Raw genomic sequence first — 23,231 nt, forward strand, 5'->3', positions numbered from 1 at the left:
TTAACTAAATAAATTAATTTATTATATGCGTGGGTTACGCATTTGTTTAGTAATCAGTTTTTTTTTCTAATGGCTGTAGTTCGAGCTTTTAGTCCATAATAGAAAGGCCTTAGATATTAACAAATATAATGTAAGTTTAACAAATGAGAAATCCGTGCATTCTCCGATTCGCGATCGATGTATAAAAGCCATATCGATTAGCTCTCGACAAACATCGGGGCGGCTCGAGTTGCCGAAACACGATTTTAGCCCTTCCTTCTTCCTGCTCTCTTTCCATCTCGTCACTGAGAATAAAGAATAACCTCAATATTTCTCTTTTTATTTGCAGGAGAACCATCAGAATGGAGGTCGAATAACATGAATAACGTACATTTGCTATTGTAATTTAGAGCGGCACGTGTTTCGTAAGGCGAACGTTCGTTACACGCGCGGGCCGAATCCGGATGGATCAGAGGGACCGAGGCTAACGGGATTATTAATCGGTAAGTGTTCGTCGCGGCTCGGATGAGAACCGCTGGTACGCGTGCGACGCGAATGCGCGGATGCGAGCGCGAGGACGGGAGCGCTGCGTACAACTGGCTACGTTAACGGTGCCTAATAACATTGCCTCTCGTTCTCTCTCTCTCTCGCTCTCTCTCTTTCTTTTCTCCTCGCAGTATTTCAGAGAATCATATTTCGTCACGCAATTAATCGTACGATTCGATTACCGTCGTTCGTTCATCGCAAAGAGCAAAAAGGGAATTGACGAGAAGCGCGTTAACCGCCCACGTGTCCCCGGACATCGTTAACGCAACCGACTGTACATATACTTGTGCGTATACGAAAAACTGCGCGTTCGTCGAGAACGAATATTCCCGGGGCCGCACGCAAATGCGTCTTTGTACGGTTTAATTGCCGTGCGCGCGCGCACGTGTCCGCGGTCGTATTAATTGCATGCTCTCTTTTCCACGCTCTAGCCTCTTTTGCTCTCCGCTTCCCCCCTGTTTTCCCTCCGCCCCCGCGCGCGAACGCAAAACGTCGCCCATTTGCGAGCAATTTATTCGGCCCGCCGTATGGGTCAATGCTAGATCCGCCATGTCGACGTCCGCGAACGGATTCCACTCGAATCGTCGTTGCCATCGAATATTCGTGACTGGAATCATTCGCCTACTCTCGAATAGAGATGAGACCGACAGGTTCTCCTCATAGGATAATCTCTCGAAACATTTCTTACGCAGAAAGAACGAGTTTACCGAAGTGTCTGAAAACTTAACTGAATACAGATCTAAAAACAATTTTATTAGACCATCCAAAATTATTGTGATGGATATTCAAACATGAGAAATGCTACAAAAAATTTATAACATTCTAGCTTTTCGAGCGTCTTAATTATTTTCAATTTCAACAAAAAATTATTTTTAATAGCAAATTTTTACGCGCATCAAAAAAATCGATTTTTCCCTGTACGTTACAGGTACCTGCAAGCAAACGAGTTTGAATGACCGGTCGCCAGTCGTTAGAGTGATGACTTTAGAGTCACAAAGGTAGAATACGCCTCGCTTTCTCTTTCTTTCAGTACAGTTAGAACAATGCTCGCACAGAAATATTTACAGGTTTTAGAATGTTCATCGGCCCTTAGAATGCTCGAGACGAAGTTTCAGTGAGTCAGTTCAAAGTATTCCGGACGTATTTTGAGATTTAGGGCCGCAGACGCCACGCAGCTTAGCCAGCTGACGAGTTTATTCTTGCTGCAACATTTGTGAAAATTCACGATAAACAAGAATTATTCAGGGAAGTAGGATGTAAAATTATATTTACATACACGGAAAAAATGGTTTTGCTAAAGTATCTAAAAATTTATTTATAGGATACAGATCTATGAAAATAATTTTTTGCTGGATCATAAAAATAATTATACCGAATTCTCAAATTGATTGCCATTAGAATGTCGAAATTGTTTTGCAGCACTGTTCATTATGCTCGAAAGCCATAATTATTTTTATGGTCCAATAAAATTATTTTTAGATCTGTTTTCAACGAAACTTTTAGATGCTTAAGGAAAATTGTTCAAATTCTTTTCGCGTGTAGCTGTTCTCTTCGTAATTTTTCTGTCGCTTAATATGCCGCGCCTCACCTGTTCGGCATAGTCCGCAATAACTCCTGCGACAGACATGGATGTAATTGTAGGAACGGTGTGCCGACGATAGGGTGAATCGCTTGTGATAATTCCGTGTAATTTAATTCGGAACCGTAGACCGTCTGAGCCTCGTTTACGCTCACCGGGTTAATACCGACGAAATCTAAAAAAAAAGAGAACAAAATGAAAAGAAAAATGCACGTCAGGTCTCTCACGACAATTGGCTCCTCTCGCTGAATGAATGCGTAAAAAAATGATGTTAATTAATCTAAACGACATATATGACGCATTTCCGCGCCGTTAAAATGCGTTATCGGGATTAATTAATACCGTCGGCAGATCTGCGCGAATATTGAAATAGTCGGGCAGGTTTGCGTTTATAATCAATAAAACGATGCACGCGAGGCAGGGATAGCGTGAATGCACGGCGCCGGCAATCGCAAATTTCAGGTATCTTCTGTTCCCGCAATTTTCGAAATTTCGAAAAGGCGTCGCGTACTACACCTTTTTTCGCCTACATAGACGATTTCGATATACTTCCTTCTTTTGGCAATAGCCCTTTCTTCTACGAAAGTCCCGTGACGGTTAATAGATCTTTTTCCAAGTGGTCAATGCGAATAGCTGTATGGTCGCTCTGGGTGGTTACCTGATTTCCATCCATTGAAGAAGAGAACTGGGACGCTGTAGCTAATAGACCACAGAATGTGGTGCTCGATGATGAAAGGAATTTCGCTCGCGGAGGTAGCCTCGTGTGGGTCTTCCCGAAATTTCACCTGAAACTCCTCGGCATCGTCGTCGCCGTCGTCATAGGTCGATCCTTCCTTTCTCACGATCGACTCGCTCGGTACGAAGCATTTGGTTCTCCTGGCTAGATAAGCTTGTCCAGGAATATCCTAAGCGTATATAATTTTTAACATGAGAACATGAAAATAACGCTAAATGACACGGGATGCAATAAATTCAATGAAATAAAATTACTATTATTTTAACGATATTCAATAACGTTTTCAAACATGTACAACACCAATATGAACAAACTTTGACCATGACGTGGAGATGTTTTTAAAACATTTCAACAATGTTTAAAAAAAATCATGTATCGAATAATCCTTTTGAAATGTTTACACGATATTATTTCAAAACGTTCAAAAAATACACACATAAGATCAACATTTCTAAATTTGCTTTAATGTTTCTTGCTCACTGGGAATATATTTCTCAATCGTTCTGCGTTTAAGTTGTAACTTGTCCCTGAAGAGGTCGTAAATAATATCACATTTTGAATTTTTACATGTTATTACATTTTACAACTTAAAAAAAAAAAAAAATTAAAATGTTTAAATACTCGATTTATTAAGTTTTTTTTACGATTTTTATATATTTATAATAAATAGCGCAAAAATGAATTATTGTGAATTTCATTAACAATTCGTATTTTTAAAAAACTCAGAAAATGATAGAAACAAATTTAAACTTTATTGACGTTTTATCTAATGTTATAATTAAGTTGTTTTAATGGTATTTGCATTTGAGCTACGATAGAAAAGTTATCTGTATTTAAGAATATCTTATTTAAGCAATTAAATATTAATTTAAATGTGTTTTTTTTATATAACTTGTCGAGTTATCTAATCCAATTTGAAAATTACTATTTGTTCTCTCTCTCTCTCTCTCTCTCTCTCTATATATATATATATATATATATATATATATATATATATATATATATACACACACGTAAACGCCCGCGCGCGCGTGTGTGTGTGTGTGTGTTATGGGCAATTTGAATAATTGGGAATTATTTAAATAGAAACATAATGATCGACCAATGTGAATAATTTCTCATATGTTCGATCAAAATGATTAATAGAAAAGAATAAATTTATATTTTTAATCTTACAACATTAATCACATTGTCTACTTATCGGTGGGCACAATCTATAATAACCGGTTCTTTGATTAATTTAAATACATATATGTTTTCGTTATTTAAACGTCTTAGAACTAATGGGCATATTATGACTATTTTGACTGGCCATTAAACATAATACCCAAATTAATCAAATTGACTGTAACATATATACTATATACATATGCGCGCGCGCGAGTGACTTGACGATATACCTTGTCTCCGTAGAGCTTCCATCTATCCGATATCTTGTCTGAAACAACTAGAAACCTTTCTGCATTCTCGAGGAATTCTTCCCATGTAACTGTGCCTGGGCCGTCCATCAGTAGCACGAAGTCTAAACATCGAGAAATTTATTTTGTCTGAATTACCATTTATATGCAACGCGCAACAGCTGTAAAGGCTTTTCCGCAATTGTTGCTTTCAACATTTTCGCGTATTCTGTTTTCGAGTTTCGGGACGGCACCTCGATGATCTCAATCCTCTATACAATTTTTATCGATTAACGCTGTCTCACACGATTTATCTCGGTAGCGTCGCTGGAACGGGCAAGGAGGAAGAGGGAGAGAAAGAGAGAGAGGCGGAGAAGACATAACAGAATTATAGAAGATTTCGTCTAATTTCGCGTAGCGACGAGTCCGAGCTGCGACGTCGATCGCATGATAAAATTGAAAAAGGGGAAGCGGTTCACCCGAGAGAACAGCGTGCCTCCTCTCGTTCCCCCTCCCCTCTTGCCGCTACCTTCTCGCCAAACTCTCTATCGCGTCAATTGTCGACTATTTCGCGTCGGACGCGTCCGCTGATGTTCGGGCATAATCGGGTCCCGCACCTCGCTTTCCTACTCCCGCATCGCGCGTTGCCCTCGTCCCGCCACGTCCTTCTCCCTCGCTACCAGGGACTGTCGACGTACGCACGCCGCCGCGCCAATAGTACACTCGATGGTGTGTGCGTGTACCGGTGCATTATACGTCTGTGTGTGTTCATCAGTCGCGCTCCAATCGGATTGCGGAGTTAAGCCAGTGCCGTACCGCGAGCGGGCGCAAGAGCGCGAGTTTCGCCCCTTTTCGTTCCCTCCCTCCTTCGCCACCTTTCGTCCGCGAGTCCTTTTTGGGACAGCTTCGTCCTTTATTCGACAATGTGGTGCCGTCGGCGTGTCGTCGCGCGACAGAATTTCTCGCTTGTTTTACGCCTGCGCCTTTATCGCAAATTCGAAGTATCGACCTATCCCAATATCGCGTAACGCATTTTTAATAACAATGACGTTATTCCATACGAGCGGCGATGCGGCGATATGTCGTAGGAGGCCGGTTCACTGACAATGACGACGATGATTCTGCAAAGATTTTTTTCACGAGAAATGTCCATGGCGCGCAGAAAACGCGCGCTCCGCCAATCCGCTCGACGAGATAACGCGCGTTACTCTGGCACGCCGAGCTGTTACCGTTATTAATAAGGTTTAGATTAATGTAACGCAAGGCCAGCAGATAAAATAATGCAATTTACTAATTTGTTAAAAGTATTGGACAAACATTTCGTAACTTAAAAACGAATGATAGTAAAGTTAACAGATACAAATAGTACATGTATCACAATTGCATCAAACGAAGTATGTCTAATGTTGGAAAGAGCCATTAGTCACAACAAAGCTGGCATTTTATTTTTATTCACTTATTAATTTCAGACAAATTTTTGGCTATGTAATTTTTTACAATAAAATATTTTTACAATAAAATATTTCCAAAAATTTAAATTCATTGAAAATTTGATTGACATATGTTACGTCTTTTTTAAAATTGCAGATTCTTAATTCGTTTTGTATACACGTAGATAAAAAAGTATAGAAATACATAGAATAGTATGATCCTTGTTTGGAAACTTTCTTTGTTTTAGTGTAAAGAATGCCATTAAATCTAAGACAAATCATTGAAAATAAAAGGAGCTTTCAGCAAGAGACACAGGTGTCATTCTGTCTTTGTTATTCGACGAGAGATAAAGACAGATTGATTCTGTGTGTTTTACGCTAGAAAATTCCTAAAATAACGGTGTCTCAGGTCAGTTTTTTAACAATAGTAGAATAGTAAGATTGATTCAAATTTTGATATAAGCCTGAAAAATGGATAAAGCTGTATTTTCTCTAAAATGTTTTAAGATTGTAGCATTGATTTTCGCGCGTTACTTTCAATAAATCTCTCTGTGAGAATGCGATAGCAACAATAACTGACACAAGATTCACGCGTCGAGAAATCACTCGCACGAAGGTACGACACGGCTATCAAGGCGGTCTTAAGTAAACAATTCTTTCGAGTTACGATCGGCGGAATATTCGTTTGTATCTAGGAATACGAAAAAAAAAATGACAAAGGCAAAGTGGGACTTTGCTCGTCCCCCCGTTTTTCGAGTCACTCGTACGGCATTGGCATAACAAACGGCGATGCGCGCGCACGCCGTTCCCGGCCGGTGCAAGGGACGAGGACAGTGCATCGATACGAGCGAGTGATCGAGAGCGAGAGGGGAACGGGCGTACGAAGGAAGAAACGAGTGAACGAGAGAGACAAAGCGTAACGAGGATAGACACAGTTTGTGAGAGGGCAACGGGGTGAGCGGGGTGGTGTGGTATACCCCGTCGACTCATCTGCGTGTAGTCGTGCAACGCGTGCGAAATCTACGAGTCACACTACTTCCGAACTGGCTCGTGTTTACACGGCAGTAAGTTCAGTCTCGCTCCCACTCTTTGCTCTCTCGCACCCGTGAACGTCTCTCCCGCGCGCGCGGTTTCCGTCTCTCCGTTAGGCGTGTGCGCGGGTGTGCGTGTGCGCGTACGCGACTCGTGCGTGCGCGTAACTTCGCTGCGTGAAGTTTACGTGTCGCGCGTCGTGAGTGTGTGTCGGTGGTAGCTGCGCGCGCGCCTGTGTGAGTCGTGTGTGTTATGTGCTTGCGCGCGCGCACGTAGCACGTATGCGTTATGTACATCGTGCGGCCGCAGTGATACACCGTTCCCGTGTTGCGAGACGCTCTCGGTCGGAGCGCGCGCGACAAAGCGAGATTCGCCGAGGACGAGAGCCGCGCTCGGCGGCGGTAATGACAACAATAACGACAACGATCACGACGACGTTGCGATGCGCGGTAGAGAGTCGAAGGCAACGACAGTGATTAGTGAAGTGCGAGCAACGGTGAAGTGAACGGACGATAACGATAACGACAACGACGACGACGACGACGACGACGACGACGACGACGTCGACGTCGACGGCGACAGCGACAGCGAGTGAGCAGCAGGGTCGTGCTCGCGGTCGAAGACAATAGAACGCGCGCAAGAGTGGAACGCGAGGCCTACGGTGGCACGATACCGGAAAGACGACGAGGTTGCTGGAATTAAGTACGGAAGAACGATGAGAACTTGGTCGGCGACAGTGGTGGCGACGACAACCACGACAACGACGACGACGAGGCGCCCGCAGCGACGCACCTGAATCGCTGACGATTACGACGGCGACGTCGTGATGCGTCGTACCGTGTCCCTCCAGTATCGCGCAGCAGCAGGCACCTCGCTCCAATTGTGACGCGACGTGTTCGTGACGTGACGCGACGGAAAGCGGGACGGAGGAGAAGTTCTTGTCGGTGCGCGAGTGAGCGAGCGAGCCAGCAAGAGGCACGGAGAAACGGTGCGGAGGAAGGAGAGAGAAAGAGAGAGAGAGAGAAACGGAAACACCTCCCGCGATCCTCCTTTCTGAGTGTGTGCGTGTGTGTGTGTATGCGTGTGGCGGAGTGAGACAGAGACAGAGTGATAAAGAGAGAGGGACGTGTGGACTGAGGCGACCGAGTGTGTGCACCTTTTCCTCGCGGGTCTCGTTTCGTTTGACACGACGTTGCACGTCGACGACGTAAGCGTGCGCCGGGCGATTACCGTTCGCCGTTCGCTCGGGTGAGCGAGACAGACGCCGTCGCCGCCGCCGCCGCCGCCGCCGCCGCCGCCGCCGCCGCCGCTGCCGCCGCCACCGTACACGGGGAAACGCGCGTAGCGCGCGCGCGAATCCCCGATCTCCCGTTCTTTTCATCACTCCAGGCCGTCCAGCGGCTTCGCGTTCGAAGGAACAGGCGGAGCGCACTTGTGTTTACGCTTGAAGCATTGACCGGCCACCACGGCGACCATGTACGCGAAGGGAAAAGGGTCGTCAGTGCCCTCGGATTCTCAGGCGAGAGAAAAGTACGTATTCGCCAGCGATGCAGAAAAGACAGAGAGAGAGAGAGAGAGAGAGAGAGAGGAAAAAATAAAGATGATTGGTGTTCCATCGTGAAAATTCCGACCGGCCATTGATCGTTCGCGTATAACTCCATTTTTCTCGGCCTCCTGATTCTCCTCCCCCCGCGCACCTAGCCCCCGCTCGTTCCATCCGCGCGGGCTCTCCCTCCACCCTCCCTTCTCCTCCTCCTCCTCCCCCCCTCTGCGCTCCCACCACCCCCTTCGCCGTCGCCGGTTCTTTTTGCTCCGAGCGTACATCGCGAGCGTATATCGCGACCGGAGAACCCGGTTCGTCGGGTTAATCCAGTTTACCTACCGATGGCCGATGAGCCATTCGTTTGTCTTCCTTCCTCTCCCGCTTTCCTCTTTGTGCGTTTCTCATTCGAACGTGTACGATGTTCTCTTTTCCCCCTGCTCCTTCCATCAACCACCGTCGCATCCTCCCGTCGGTTCCCCTTTCTCCCCGCGAGATCGATTCGAGACTTGACGCGCGAAAGGCTCGATCGCGTCGACACGCGCCATCACCGAGAGAAAACTCGCGAGAAGTCGCGCGAACCCTCGAATCCCCGCCTTCGTGCCGATTCCCGATCGAATGTCGGGATCCGAGTGGCGCGAAACGATGCATTGGCGATACCGAGATCGGTCGGTGATTAAATCGCGCTGATTTAGAAAGCTGAATTATAATTAATCGATCGGCGATCGCGGTACTATTTGCTTCGATTCGAAATTGTCATTTCGATCAACCGCGTGAACGCTATCGGGTGATAGGTTAGTTTTTCACTTCAATTGATCAATCGCATTATGCGTGAATGTAACAATTTTACAGAGCAAAGTTGCACTTGCGCAAAATGCGATCGATCGATCGACAAGCGAGAAAACTTGCTGTCACGCCAGCGATTTGACTTTTTTACAAGCTAAGATTTCATTTCTCGCGTTCTCATTTCCTTCTCATCTTTCACCGCTGTGTCGCATGGCGTACGACGTTTGTTTGAGGAGCGAGAAACTTGAATGAAGAGGCTTAACGCGTTCTAGCTGCGGAATGGGGTCGGGGGAAGTCGTTAACTGGAATTAGCCGGTCATAAACCGCCGATGCGACTGATTGCCGTAACAGTTGCAATTAACTCCGACTCGCGAGATACGTCGACCCTTTCTAGACCGTGGCCCTAATTGCGACGCGGTCGCGAATTGTAATTCGATCGATCGATCGATCGGTCGGTCGGTCAGTCGGTCGAGCTCGTTCGATCCGAGAGACTCGTGGAACGCGCACCCGGCGCTTCGAGGCCGAAAAATCGAGGCTGGAAAAACGAAATAGACTCGACCGCGACGCGACGGCGAGATTCGTGTGCGTAACCCGCTTTCTCGCGAGAGGCGATTGATCCGCGCGCGCTGTCACTCACCGCGAGCGGTGCCGCGTACGCGCCCGCTGCTCCGCTCCGATTCGCCGCCGATCGGTGGTTTCCGATTCCCGCGCCATGTTTGTATCGCCGGCGCGCTTCTCTTGGTGCAATGCGCGCGGCTCCGCTCACTTGCACGCGCGATACACCTAGCCGCGGCGTTTACCTTATACTACTGCCTTGCGCGGGGAAAGTCGGCGTTAACTTCACGTTTAACGGATGGACGCGTGAAGAAACGCTATTGTCGACAAGCAACTTAAGTACGGGCTTTCTAAAAAAAGAGAGAGAAAGAGAAAGACCAATGACGAATACTGATTCCTCGTTTGCGTAATTCGATCGCCTGCCTTTTCGCGCTCCTCCTCTCTGTCTCGAAGTTTGTTTTTTCGAATTAACTAAGAATAGGCCGAGGCTATCATAGCAAGATGCCCAGCTTCGTGCTGAAATAATATTTTATGTTTTAATTTAAAATTTTTGAACTGCGCGTCGTTACTTTCGGTTTCAAACACAGTTCTTCTAGATTAAAAATTAATTTAATAATAGTGATGCTAACTTACGTCTTTAAAATCCCCTTACCCCGAAAAAAGTAAAAAATTTGTTGCGAAAAATATTACTTGGATTAGGGTTATTTTTTTGTTCTATCGAAATTGTTTTCTTACTTAAAAATGTTTAATTGCTAATCATGCTTTCAGGTTGGCTCTTTACGTGTATGAGTACTTGTTACATGTAGGAGCACAAAAAGCAGCACAAACGTTCTTGTCCGAGGTATATAGAATAATTCTTTCTGATCTTTGCAAATACTCAACACATTCTTGTATATAACTTTACTACAATGTGATTTACTTTGCCTGTCTAGATCCGATGGGAGAAGAACATTACACTGGGAGAACCACCTGGGTTTTTACACTCTTGGTGGTGGTAAGTACACGTCGCATTACCAGTGAAGGAAATATCACAAGTGTATTTCGGGATAAAATAATTATTGTAAAATTTCTTTTTAGTGTCTTTTGGGATCTGTACTGCGCAGCGCCCGAGAGAAGAGACTCTTGTGAACACAGCAGTGAGGCCAAAGCATTTCATGATTATGTAATTATATTAACAGCCATAATACTTTTTTGTACTTTGCATACAATTATTATTGACTTTTGAATATCGAAGTAACAATTTTAATATTAAATATAATATATGCACAAGTTTGTAATATTTTATATATTACTTATATGTTATATGTGTTCTGTTATCAGGGTTTTGTGAATAGTGCTTATAACGTCAATGGCATCGCACACGTAAGTTGAAACATTTTTGTATCAAATATATTAATTCATGTCATTAAACATACATGTTTAAACTTTTCATTTTAACGCATATTTACATTGATAATTATAAAAAACTATAATTGTCTAAATATACTTTTTTAAACCTTTAACATGTTTTTAACATTAAATTTAAATTCTTTCGCAAAGAAACAATGAAACATTGAGGACTAAAATTACGAAATTTTTACAGAATGCTGGACCAGCCCCATCTCCAATTGGTCAAATGCCACCAAATGACGGAATGCCTGGTGGTCCCATGCCTCCTGCTTTCTTCCCAGTGAGTTTTTATTTAATAACATAAAAATGTCTATATCATTTGTTTTTTTTTATTTTTTATTTACAGAATACATAAAGTGAAAAATATTCTTTAATTAAATCGGTTGTCACATAATTATATTTTAATTGCATTTATTACATTTGTTGAAATAGATTTTGATAAACTTAATGAATTAAATAATACTATTTCAATTTATTACTTATAGTAATTGTATCTTTTCTAAGATTTCAAGTAGGATTTGCTAAAAAAAATTATCAGATTTAAGAAAAAGATACTAATGTTTTAAATTAAACTATTTAAGATAAATAATAAATTTAAGATAAATTTAAAATAATTATATTAATCTAATACATACGTATATTTCTACACACTAGATATATGTGTATGTGTGTGTGTTACATACACAGTCGTGTTTATTATTGTTATGCATAGTTCTTGTTTAAAATTTACACTTGATTCAAAGCATAATACTTTAATAAAACTCAAAGCGTAATAATTTAAGCTATTTTAAAATAAAGTAATAAACATTGTTATCAAATCTAATAGTTAAAAGATAGCAATTTTATTTAATAGATTAAAAGAAAACCTACATGAATAAAGTCTTTGTTAATATTTAACTTATTGTTTAAAAATAATAGAAAAAAATGAGAAATATTTTTTTAAATAAGTGACAGAACCGATCATTAAAAAAACAAATTTTTTTTTATTGAGTTGGAAAAACGTGTTATATGTTATACAATTTTTTATGGTATATAATTTAAATAAGTATATATATCCCTATATTATCGATGAATATACACACACATAGCCGTAGTCATGATCAACTTGTTTTGAAACAAGTGTACATTCAAAAGACGTTCTTATGTCATGCTTGTCTATACTGTATATATGTACTTACTTTCTCTCTGCTCTCTATCTAATACTTGTATGTGCGTTCTTGTATCATTTTCACTGTTTCATCTTCTTGGCGCATAAAGCAAATCTAGAAACTCTATGAAGAACAGGATTATATAGATGTTAGAAGACATTTAGAGCACAATATTGTGGTACAGTAAGCATATCATGGAGAGTATGTTACTTTGTGCTGGCGATGTCACAATAGTATATGAGAATATTACAAGTAGAGATATAACTGTTTCACGTTTAGCAAACTTTTTTGCAAAATACAAGCTTTAATACTTTCCTGAATTACATGGCCAGCCAAAGTTATACTCTTTAAAATGTATGGGACAACTAACATGGAAGCCTGCTTAGAATGTAGTCTAGTTTTTGTTTCAAGTGATCCATGACTTTTTTTATATTATTTGAAACGTTGATTTCATAGATATTAATTATATATATTATATGATTAATTATATATAATTTATAAAAAAAGTTTATAAAAGATTTGAAAATTTTAAAGTATATGAGACATACGTGTAAATATGTATAATATATAATTCCATAATTTTGTAATTCATTGGTCATATATACTTGTTGAAGACGCAGATTATACGAAGATAGAAATTTTCAATCTTTTATTGATATCTTAATAATAACATTTGTATCAGCTATTCATTATATATAGAAAATATAAAATAATATAAAAATATAATTATATGAAAATGTATATGGAAACACAAGAAGATCAAGAAAAATCATACATTGCTTGTCAAAGTAGTCGTCCCCTACTAGATTAGACAAAGATAATGTGCTACACAATATATAAGCGGTACAGTTTGTTTCTAGATCTCTCTACATACATAGGTATCCTGCAATGCTTAGGAGTCATCATATCTTTTCAACGAAGTCGTTTTACATTCTATAACGTTGTACATTTTATAACTGATTGGCATCTTTTCATATTCTTGTATGTCTCGTTTCACAGTTTAATGTTAAAAGTGATTTCGCATATAGGTTGTAATTATGAAAAGAAGGTACACAACGACAGACACTGAAATGTCATTAGAACGATATTTTCCTAATTACAACTTTCGGATAACTTAAGATGCTGAAATCGATCATAGTATTAACACAATCATCCCCAAAGCCTTCTAGTCTAGCTGTTGCCTGGATCGCAGTGTTGCTACATGTCTGTCGTTTGCGTTGCTTGTTGCAGAACAACTCGACAATGCGACCATCTCCGCCCACACACCCCTCATCACAGCCATCCCCCCAGCACCCCCAGCCACCCCCGCCCCCACACTCGCAGATGATGTCCACTCAGGTAAGCCTCATTCAACACATACACTCTCACTCATGAAGAATCACTTGTTCCGCTATGTCATCGCACCATATCATGGTACAGTTGAATTTCATAATCGTCGTTACATTCGCTATAATTGTTTTCTTCGTGATGTTTTTCGTGATGTTGGTTTTATACAGAAATATATTGCACAGGATTTATCGAAAGACTTCTACGATAGTTTAGAATATTATGTTTACATTTACGATAAATGAATCTCTCATCTGCATTGTGTAATGATATAACCAACTAATGTGCTGCGATGAACTTGAAATGCATATTTTATGGCCTATCATCTCACGGATTGCTTATTGTGGCTGCCTGATATTTATACTATATCTAGTCAATTCTGTGTATAGTAATCATGATTGACTTTATGGATACTTAATTTACACCTTGCAATTATGACTGAAATTAATAAGTTTTGTTACGTGATTAATTTAATGAATGCTAGTTTTCTTTGTTACAGTTTATGGGCCCTAGATATCCAGCAGGACCACGACCTGGAGTACGTATGCCACAAATGGGAAATGACTTTAATGGAGTAAGTATAAAAACAGATATTAGGATTAAGTGCTTTCATAAATTTCTATTAATATTTGAAAATGGTTTGAACAAGTAAATAAAATAATACGTGACCATAATTCATGTTTTTGTAATTTTAATTTTTAAATATATTTATATATTTAAGTGTACACACACACACAAGTTATAAATTTTGTATACATATACAAAATTTAAGTATATAAGTTTTTGTTATTTTTTTTTTTACAGCCACCGGGACAGCCAATGATGCCAAATAGTATGGATCCTACCAGGCAAGGTAAGAGATCATTTATGTGCCAGTATTACATTACTTTTTTCTGGCATTGATGAGAGTTGTGAGAGAAGAATGGCATAGACGCATGCGTACCAAAAACCACACAGCAATAAACGAATAAGTAATATTTTAAATTGGATTGGATTGCTGTGATGTGGAGTGGATTGGTTTTTGAATTGTCTAGTTACAAGCAGTGGTGTAGTTTGCGTTCGATTGTTACTGTTAGATATATTCAGTCTTGTGTAATTAGTATGTAAGTATGTATTTCAATGGTTCTCTTTATTAAATATTTTATTTTTTGTGCTTTTATATATATATATTTGTTATTTTTTTTACAAGTAATTCATGTATACATATGATATGTATTTTATCATTTCACAATTAGATTCGAAAAAAATATAATTTACAATATTCTGTTTTTAAAGTATAACAAATTAATGAATATTCTCAGATATAAAAATATGAGTTTCTATGTATAAATAAATATAGATATAAATGGCTTGGCTCTCAATACATTTATATGATTCAGTTAAACACATAGCTGTCAAAATTTATGATAATGTTCAAGAATAACTTTTGAATAATTCTTAATAAATGTTGTTATATTAAATTCAGAAATAATTTCATCTGCTATACCACTGCAAAATAACTAGGCTTTACCACCATGAACCCGATCTTACCTACCTGCCGTACTAATGTGTGCTCTTGTGTTCCTCAGGCGAAGCTGGAGAATTTGTAGGGTGGCAAGGTAGGAAGCAACCCAAATCACACTCACATGACTTAGTCAAGCCTAACTTTTATTTTTTCTCCTCCTTGCCTTTAATTTTTTTTTTTATTTTCATTTTCATATAAAGATAATTAGAAAAGAACACCGGCTTTGCTCTTTTGCAAAATGATTTGCTCATCCGAACTAGCATCCAGCATGACAATCGCAATTAAGTATATTAGAAGTGTACATAGTTATGTGTATAACAAGTGATATTTCTATATAGTTTACAAGAAATTTGTTTCGCACAATATATACAATAACTTTGTGAGATATACAATAACCTTGTTGTTTCACGTTTAAAAAATATCTTTGCTAATATATGTGTGCAAAATGTTACATTGGAGTTAAAAATATTCATGAACATATAAATATATATCTACAATAATTGTACATACAAATGCATCATTTTTGCGGAACTTTTTTTGTTGAAAAAAATGGATATATTTAAATAAACATAAAATATATCTGTATTGATGTGTTATAACAAGCTTATACATTTAATGGAAAATGTTTGCGCATTATGAGATCATGCTACATGCAAATGGAAAAGATAGGCTGATCATGTTTGTGTTTAACAATTATATTCTTAGAATATTAATTACCATGTTACGTTATGTTTTTACGAAATAATTTTTAATTATGATCTATGGGTGTTACACAATATGCTATCGCATAAAGAAAGAAGTTGCTTTTATCTGGCATTAGATCTTTTAAGAATTTTCAATAATAGAGTTAACAAAAATTATTTTTATCTTTTTTTTTACTTTTGAATACTAAGTTAATTAATAATTGTTTGCAATTTAGTACTATGTTGTTTCTATCTTTAGCATGAGCTTTTCACTATGTTAATTTGTGTGGTGACAGTTGCTTTAACCGGCATGTCATCCACCGGCTTTATCTCGAGCTCGACTTTGGCAAAGCATGACTCTCAATTTTCGGCACTTTGAACCCGCACTTAATGTTACATCGCACACGAAGCGCAATCTTATACACAAGTTATTTTATCTTAGATTAGTTTATAAATTCACGATTTTTATCGTTTAGTTCACAAAATCGTAATTAGCTGTTAGCATTAACATAAAACTAGAACAAACGTTAACATTCCCGATATATAACGATTGAATTTACCAAATTTTACCTTCTATCATAGGTCCTCCGGGAATGAATCCAATGAATCCAAGAATGAATCCTCCGCGAGGACCGGGAATGGGACCGATGGGTCCTGGAAGTTATGGTCCAGGTATGAGAGGTCCACCGCCTAGTAGTACTTTGGGTCCAGGTGGGCCAGGAGGCCCTGGAATGCCACCAATGAGTATGGCCGCTCCGGGTGGTAGACAACAGTGGCAACCCAACACATCTACGGTATGCATAAATATATATCAACTTTTCTTTCTCGATATATTTTTAATATTAATTTTAATTTAATGATTATAAATACCTAACATTTGTTGATTGTGATGTGAAGCCAATGAATTATTCGTCGTCATCGCCGGGTAACTACGGAGGGCCGCCTGGATCAACGGGGCCGCCAGGACCTGGTACACCTATTATGCCTAGCCCACAGGATAGTAGCAATAGCGGAGGGGAAAACATGTATACCATGATGAAGCCCGTACCTGGTGGAAATATGCCGGGTGTAAGTTATTAAATAATAATTTATAAATAATTTTTATATATATATATATATATATATATATATACAGGATGATTATTAATGACTGTTTTCACTTTTTACCATAGGAGCACGCATTTGTAATTTCTAATATAATAATATGTTAGAAATACGTATCCGTCGGTAAATCATGCTCCTAGGGTAAAACATGAAAGCAGTCATTAATAATCATCCTGTGTGTATATATATATATATATATATATATATATATATATATAGAGAGAGAGAGAGAGAGAGAGAGAGAGAGAGAGAGTTATGATTAAATAATAATTTATGAAACAAACAAATGATTAATATTCAAAGGATTTACGTGCAAGCGAGATGATATTATAAACACATTTTAGGATTTTCCAATGAGCGGCGGACCTGAAGGTGGTCCAATGGGTCCTATGGGTCCTAATACAATGGGTCCGGTTCTAAACGGTGATGGTCTCGACGGAATGAAAAACAGTCCAGCGAACGGTGGTCCTGGAACACCACGGGAAGATAGCGGTAGCGGAATGGGTGATTATAATCTGGGTGGATTTGGAGCTCCTGGAGAGAATGTAAGTATGCACAGGTTGTTTAACAACTTTTTCTAATGGTTACTCGACGTGTTGTCGTGGATTTGTATGTCATTGTTTTATCGCCTGTTTTATTCATCACTTTTATATATATTTAATGATTAAATTTTCAAAAATTTATTTTAAATTGTTATCTTTCTTAATTATTATCATATTTTTGTGGCATACGGATTCATGTTACAACTTAGAGCCCTTCTAATCATCTCAATTAACAGCCACAAGCGCTTCTATCAATACGGCGGATATTCACGTATTTTGCTAAAATAATATGGGTTCAGTCTCGTTCAAGGGATTTATCCTCAGCCTTGCTCCAACAGGCTTGTTAATGCTTTCTTACAGAGTATCATTTGTCCCTATAAATTTTTCGGAAGGTGTTCTGTTTAATCACGCGTCACATGGTATTTTGGTAAATTTAATCAGCGTCATTTGGTCGCATCTAATATTTGTTATAACCATATATTCGCTGAAATTATCTAACTACTATCACACTAACAATACGTCTAACGATACAGTTATAAAGCGGGCAGAAAAAGGTGAGATTTAATATTAATATCAATATGATGTTAATAATAATGTATCTTGTTATATATATATAAATTTAATTTATAATTATCGAATTTTGAAAAAGAGATTGATATTGTGTAAAATGTATTCTTGTTTAACATAATATTATTTTTACAAATTTATAATTACAAATTACACATCTATTTAGAATTTGTTTTAAAAATTTTATTTATATTAATTTTTTTATAAATAATTTATATATAGAAGTGTCTCTAGTTCTTTCTGCGTGCTTTATAAGGTGAAATATCAAATTACTTTCGTACGACAAAGTAATCGACTTTTAAGTCAATGGTGAACACGATTTTACGTGTTAATCTTATATGTTGTTATATGAGATTATCAGTAGGATATGACAAGGAACAGTCACGACGCTTTCATCTTTGATTTTGTTGAAACTTTGGTGATTTATCCGAATTGAGAATAATCGACAGTATTTTATTAAAGAAAATTTGCACTTGTAAGGCTGGAATCAGATTGATCTCTAAAATAATATTTGTAAATTTATTTAAACTTTATTTTTATAAATTATTGAACAATAGAGCTCTATATATATAATTTTATACATACAATTTTTATTATCATTTTAATTCTATTTGACGCTCTGTTAAAAATATTTTCTTTTCAAATACTGTTTTTATTGTACTTATGCGTGATTTCATCTTTTAAACGGAAGTTTCTTTGAGTAATAAAGAAACGTGTTTTTTTTAAGCTTCAGTTATCTTGCACAATTCACAAAGTTTTGTCGTAATCTGAAAAGAGACGGCGTCGCGGACGTTCCTTGCGAGCCTTGCGAAAAGAGTTATCAGTAATCACGTACGTGCACCTTCTCTGTATTCTCGACAGTTTTTTTAAAAAGTCGCCTTGGAGCCAGCCCCGAGTTCGTAGATGCCGCTAGACGTGGTGTGCCGGTTATATACATGTAATGCGGAAAAGCATCGTACGCGGATTCGCTGCGTATTCACGTGTTCCACGGTGCGTTCCGGCTAGTTTCGCTATAGTCCGGCACATGTAGTTTCGCCAGGCGGTTCAAGCTTGTAGCAAGTCAGAGCGAAAGAGAAAAAAAAGAAAAGTAATAACTCGTGTCAAACGCAGCGTAACGTGCGGTCGTTATCGATTGCTCCTGCTCGATTAGGATTAGCACTTAAGCGCTCATTAATTGAACTGCTATCTCTAAGTGGCACAAATACTTGAACAACGATTATTCTTACACGCGCGCCTTGCCGTGTATAGGAATATGATATGTATATGCTTTCTTTAAATACTCAAAAGGTTGCAAGACTAGATATATTCATTTTCATAATTATTTTTTTTTTAAATGTTACTATGAATATACCAGGGATTGAAAACGTTATTGAAAATATTACTTGACGGTATTTTGCTGTTTTATAATTGAAATATGTAATTGAAATATATAATATACAACACTATATAATATATAATATATTATATAATAATTATACTAATTAATTTTTATTTTGATTATTATATAATATTAACCAAAATAAAAAATCAATTAGTATAAATATTATTATATTAGTATACATATATAATATTAATATAAATAATATTGTTATACATAGCTTTTTAATATTATAACAATATTACTATTATTATATTATTTGTACTACTACTTAAATATTAAATTGATACTTTTCTTTTTTGTAACGTAAAAGTTTGCTATTTTGGTTGTAAAAAATTGCCTTTGGTATAGAATGATATAATTAATTATTTTATAAGATTTGATAAGAATATGTGTGGTAAACACGATATCGGAATAATTACTAGTAAAGTTATTTCGATCTTCAGTCCCTGGATTATGCCTATATTTTATTACGGAAGCTAGTTGATATTTACTTAAGATTTGTCAGATTATTTTCTATTATTTATATTTATTTGACAATTATACATATATAGATCTTAAGTAAAGGTGCCTGAAAAATCACGTGGAGATTGTTACATAAAACACGAAAACACATACACATTATTCACACATACACAAATACGATAGGATATACGTATATAACTCTGTCTGCTACTGTGATTATTGATCGCATAATTATTACTCGATTTTTACACTCTTGTTTTCTTTTTAATTTCATTTTCTTAATTTCGAACGTACTATTCTGACAAGGGGAACTCGTCTAGCAGTGCATTACCGATTTAAAAAAAATTTTTGTGGGCGTATAGTACTCACTCGCACATTTATTACAGTAAAGCCGTAAGTTGCAAAAATTAAGCATTCTCGAGAAAATGACGATTAAATATTTTCATCCATCGTACCGTTAGAAGAACGATTGTCGAGTCAGCGACGTAGTAAAACGGTTTTGTTATTGTTTTCTTTTGTTTGGACCTTATAAAAAAGCTAAAAGCTGTAACGGTACTATAGGTGCTGGAAATATTTAATCGTCATTTTCTCGAGAATGTTTAATTTTTGCAACTTACAGCTTTACTGTAGTAAATGTGTAAGTGAATACTACACATCCATAAAATTTTATTAAAATTGCTGATGCACTGCTCCCGGATCCCCCTTGTGAGTTCTACTGATGTTTGACCTGTTCTTCATTGCATATTATAGAGTTAGCGGTGTAAATTGTAAACGATTTTACGGCAGGTGATAATCCTCTCCCCCCGAGAGGAGAGGGTATCCCGCGCGGTCTCCTTATACTCACGTGAATCTCTAGCGGTCTCAACTTTCACACATCTTGCAATAACGATCACGAGACTCTGTAATAAGATGAACAGTCTAAGCAAGCTCGGACCGGATCCCTTCAACTATTTGCTCACAGTCTATTCCCGATACCAGAAGCAGGCGCTCTGTATCCTTCTTGCAGTCGTCTTTAGCATTGCGAATGGAAATTGATATATTGTACGTACGTTTCAGTCACGAGATACACGCCAATTACCGTTTCTTGCTCGCGAAGCAAAGTTGAATGTATAGAAACGATCACGACGGATTGACAATGATTTTTGACGAGAGAAGCTCGCGTGTTATTGTAGAATAACTCCGATAGCCAATTCGCGCTTTTTCAATCGGAGTGTCGAAATTTTTTGAACGAACAGATCAACAGCGACGTCGCGTTGTGCTTCTAATAGTTCTCTTATGGATCCGTGCGGCAACATACTGTAATTAGAGTTGTTCCTATTTAAATCCGTGCGGAATCAGTCGACGCGTGTTTCGCGTGGCTCGTTAGTGCTTAGTTATTTCACCGTTGTTTCTCGTGCAAAGTAAATATAAAGCTCGTCACTTGCTCAATTTTTAGCGTTCACAGCTCGTAATACGAAGGGGGTGGAATCTCTCTCTTTTGAAAGCAGAATTTTTAGTCCACGTACTATTAATCGTTGAGATTTGATGCGACTCGAGTAACGACTATTCATGTAAATTAATCGATCGTAGCTTTCACCCTTGACACTGGTGGCCGATTGACATTGTACAACGATTAGAGGCGGACCTCTCAGCGAACGGTAGTTCGGCAGCTCGAGATTACGCGATATTGCGAGGCGAATGATTTATTGCAGGTAGCTTAAACGAAGTACTTGAGAGAAAAAAAGAAGTATATAAGAAAAATATATATTATATATAAATATATATATATATATATATATATATATATATATAAAGCATAGTATTCCTTATTTCGCATGCTTATTATATATGTATATTTTATATATATATATATATATATATTATATATATATATATATATATATATATATACATATGCAAACGTTAATATTTTTGTATGAATATAAGATACGTAGACATGCGAGTACTGAACCTTAGAGAGCGAGTATAGATAGAGAAAAGGAAGATAAAAATGCGATGAGGGTGAGAAGCGAGAGATTTTCCCGGAATCCATCCGTCCGCATTGATTATAGGTCAGTACTGGACTATACTGTGCTGCTATTAGTTATGTTTAAATTAACTTATAGTGCCGAGACATCGAATGGAATTTTATGTAAAAAAAAACGAAGAAAAAAATACACGGAGAGAATGCGGGTGAGAGGGAGAGAGAAAGAGAAGAGAGGAATGAATGTGCGTATGCGCAAGTGCATGCTCTGGAACCAAACGGCAAGACGCTGCAAGTTTTTTTTTTTCTTTTAATTGTCTCGTTGTGAAGGCTCGTTGTTTTTTTTATTTTATTTATTTTAAAAACGCTATCTTGCTGCGAACGTTCCTGAGCGTTCTTTAACGCTTTTCATTTCGGTTTGGGTTCGTGGATTAACAGATTGATTATTACGAAAACGAGGTGTTCTGCTTCACACCATTTATATATATATGTGTATATATATATATATATATATATATATATATATGTATATATGTATGTGTATGTATATATATATATATATATATATATATATATATGTATGTGTGCGTGAGTACATGGCACAGGTGGTAAATGACATGACGAACATCGCGGGGTGATAAAATTGACGAGATGTTATTTGGTAAAGTTTGCAACGCGCGGACGACATTGGTGGCGGGTTTGTCTTGTAATTAAAGCTTGACTTTGATCGGAAATTGCCGCCTGTCACGTGAGACATTGCAGGATAGCCTTGCAGAGCGCACTGCTTGCCGTTATCCCGGAGCACTTGCCGTCTTGCCGTTACGCCTCATACGTCAAACGGAGAAAAGAAAGTACACGCGCGCTCGTGGAGTCGCATAATCTTTTCTTTTTAATGCGAGGACGTACAGCACACGAGTCAATGAGTGAAGAAAAAAGAAAAAAAAAACAAACTCGGCAAAGCGGTGCATTGAGGGTACGAAGCTCGAACGCGATTCGTTTGACGAAAATCGTAATTGTCGTTTCCGCCTCAAGCGGATACATTAACGTCGACCTACTCTGCACGACGTTGTTCCTCCGTTCGTCGGTAGAGCCTCGCGGCACGGACTGGCGCGGTTTGGTACCCTTAATGCCAACTTACTTGATATACTCCTCGTTGTAAGCCGAACGTATCGCTGAATGATAACATACTTAATATATGCCTATAAGCCAGGCGAGATCGAGACAATAAATGTAATCCTGTTACACTGAGATCATTGCGTTTTTCTTTTTTATTTACGATTCAATCCGAGGGGTGCTGGCTATCATCGTATTTATATATAACTATCCGTCTCCGTGTATTTGCACTTGTGCTAATCACACAACACACATCACTTGTGTTTCACTCGTCACTTTGTTCGTACCATCCGTCCGGCTAGGCATGATCAGTGTCTACCTTTAATCACTGCTTTTAAACCAAGATCGATGATCCTTCGACACTGATCTCTGCTAAGTCGGACGTTGCACTACTATCGCTGGCGGCTGTGGAACACATTGTCATGATCGATGTTGCACTCTCGTTGAATGTTTTTTTCTCGCGTTCACT

General features: G+C 38.3%; 2 protein-coding genes and 1 long non-coding RNA gene across 12 annotated transcripts in view; 2 read left to right on the forward strand and 1 right to left on the reverse strand.

The window, feature by feature from the left end:
- LOC105204357 (ubiquitin-like-conjugating enzyme ATG10) lies at nt 1-8,719 on the reverse strand. 5 transcript variants are annotated; one of them, XM_011173420.3, is made up of 5 exons: nt 8,582-8,719; nt 4,241-4,362; nt 2,763-3,009; nt 2,114-2,279; nt 1-1,727 (listed from the first exon to the last, which is right to left on the reverse strand). In XM_011173420.3, the coding sequence occupies exons 2-5, from the start codon at nt 4,346-4,348 to the stop codon at nt 1,637-1,639; spliced, it is 612 nt and encodes a 203-aa protein (XP_011171722.1). In that variant the 5' UTR covers nt 4,349-4,362; nt 8,582-8,719; the 3' UTR covers nt 1-1,636. The 5 variants fall into 5 exon arrangements, with proteins under 5 accessions (XP_011171722.1, XP_025989595.2, XP_025989596.2 ...); XM_026133810.2 differs by lacking the exon at nt 8,582-8,719 and adding an exon at nt 7,492-8,119 and having other exon boundaries at nt 1,258-1,727; XM_026133811.2 differs by lacking the exon at nt 8,582-8,719 and adding an exon at nt 5,299-5,456 and having other exon boundaries at nt 1,258-1,727.
- LOC113003624 lies at nt 5,522-7,424 on the forward strand. Its single transcript, XR_005574274.1, has 2 exons — nt 5,522-6,283; nt 6,363-7,424. It is a non-coding gene; the product is annotated as an uncharacterized LOC113003624 (long non-coding RNA).
- Nucleotides 7,999-23,231, forward strand: part of LOC105204377 (single-stranded DNA-binding protein 3) — a 20,278-nt gene continuing 5,045 nt past the window's right edge. The window contains exons 1-14 of one of the 6 annotated variants that reach the window (XM_011173442.3): nt 7,999-8,229; nt 10,349-10,421; nt 10,513-10,574; nt 10,658-10,742; nt 10,901-10,942; nt 11,163-11,249; nt 13,348-13,455; nt 13,943-14,017; nt 14,248-14,296; nt 15,012-15,041; nt 16,213-16,424; nt 16,528-16,698; nt 17,079-17,279; nt 18,705-19,207. In XM_011173442.3, the coding sequence (XP_011171744.1) occupies nt 8,174-8,229; nt 10,349-10,421; nt 10,513-10,574; nt 10,658-10,742; nt 10,901-10,942; nt 11,163-11,249; nt 13,348-13,455; nt 13,943-14,017; nt 14,248-14,296; nt 15,012-15,041; nt 16,213-16,424; nt 16,528-16,698; nt 17,079-17,279; nt 18,705-18,713 (1,260 nt within the window). In that variant the 5' untranslated portion in view covers nt 7,999-8,173 and the 3' untranslated portion in view covers nt 18,714-19,207. Of the gene's footprint in view, nt 8,230-10,348; nt 10,422-10,512; nt 10,575-10,657; nt 10,743-10,900; nt 10,943-11,162; nt 11,250-13,347; nt 13,456-13,927; nt 14,018-14,247; nt 14,297-15,011; nt 15,042-16,212; nt 16,425-16,527; nt 16,699-17,078; nt 17,280-18,704; nt 19,208-23,231 lie in introns of those variants that run through there. The other 5 variants (XM_026133806.2, XM_026133807.2, XM_039446563.1 and 2 more) reach the window with 5 other exon arrangements.

The sequence above is a fragment of the Solenopsis invicta genome, chromosome 3 (assembly GCF_016802725.1).
Source record: "Solenopsis invicta isolate M01_SB chromosome 3, UNIL_Sinv_3.0, whole genome shotgun sequence".
In the NCBI taxonomy this organism is placed as follows: Eukaryota; Metazoa; Arthropoda; class Insecta; order Hymenoptera; family Formicidae; genus Solenopsis; species Solenopsis invicta.

Bases quoted from the DNA above. Each gene is read 5' to 3' on its own strand.
- LOC105204357 (XM_026133810.2), bottom strand. From the start codon at position 8,080: ATGAAAAGAACGGGAGATCGGGGATTCGCGCGCGCGCTACGCGCGTTT. The intron at 4,363-7,491 runs GTGCGTCGCTGC...CTCGATGTTTAG, and splicing joins CGTAATCGTCAGCGATTCAG to ACTTCGTGCTACTGATGGAC. The intron at 1,728-2,113 runs GTGAGGCGCGGC...CAAATGTTGCAG, and splicing joins TTGCGGACTATGCCGAACAG to CAAGAATAAACTCGTCAGCT.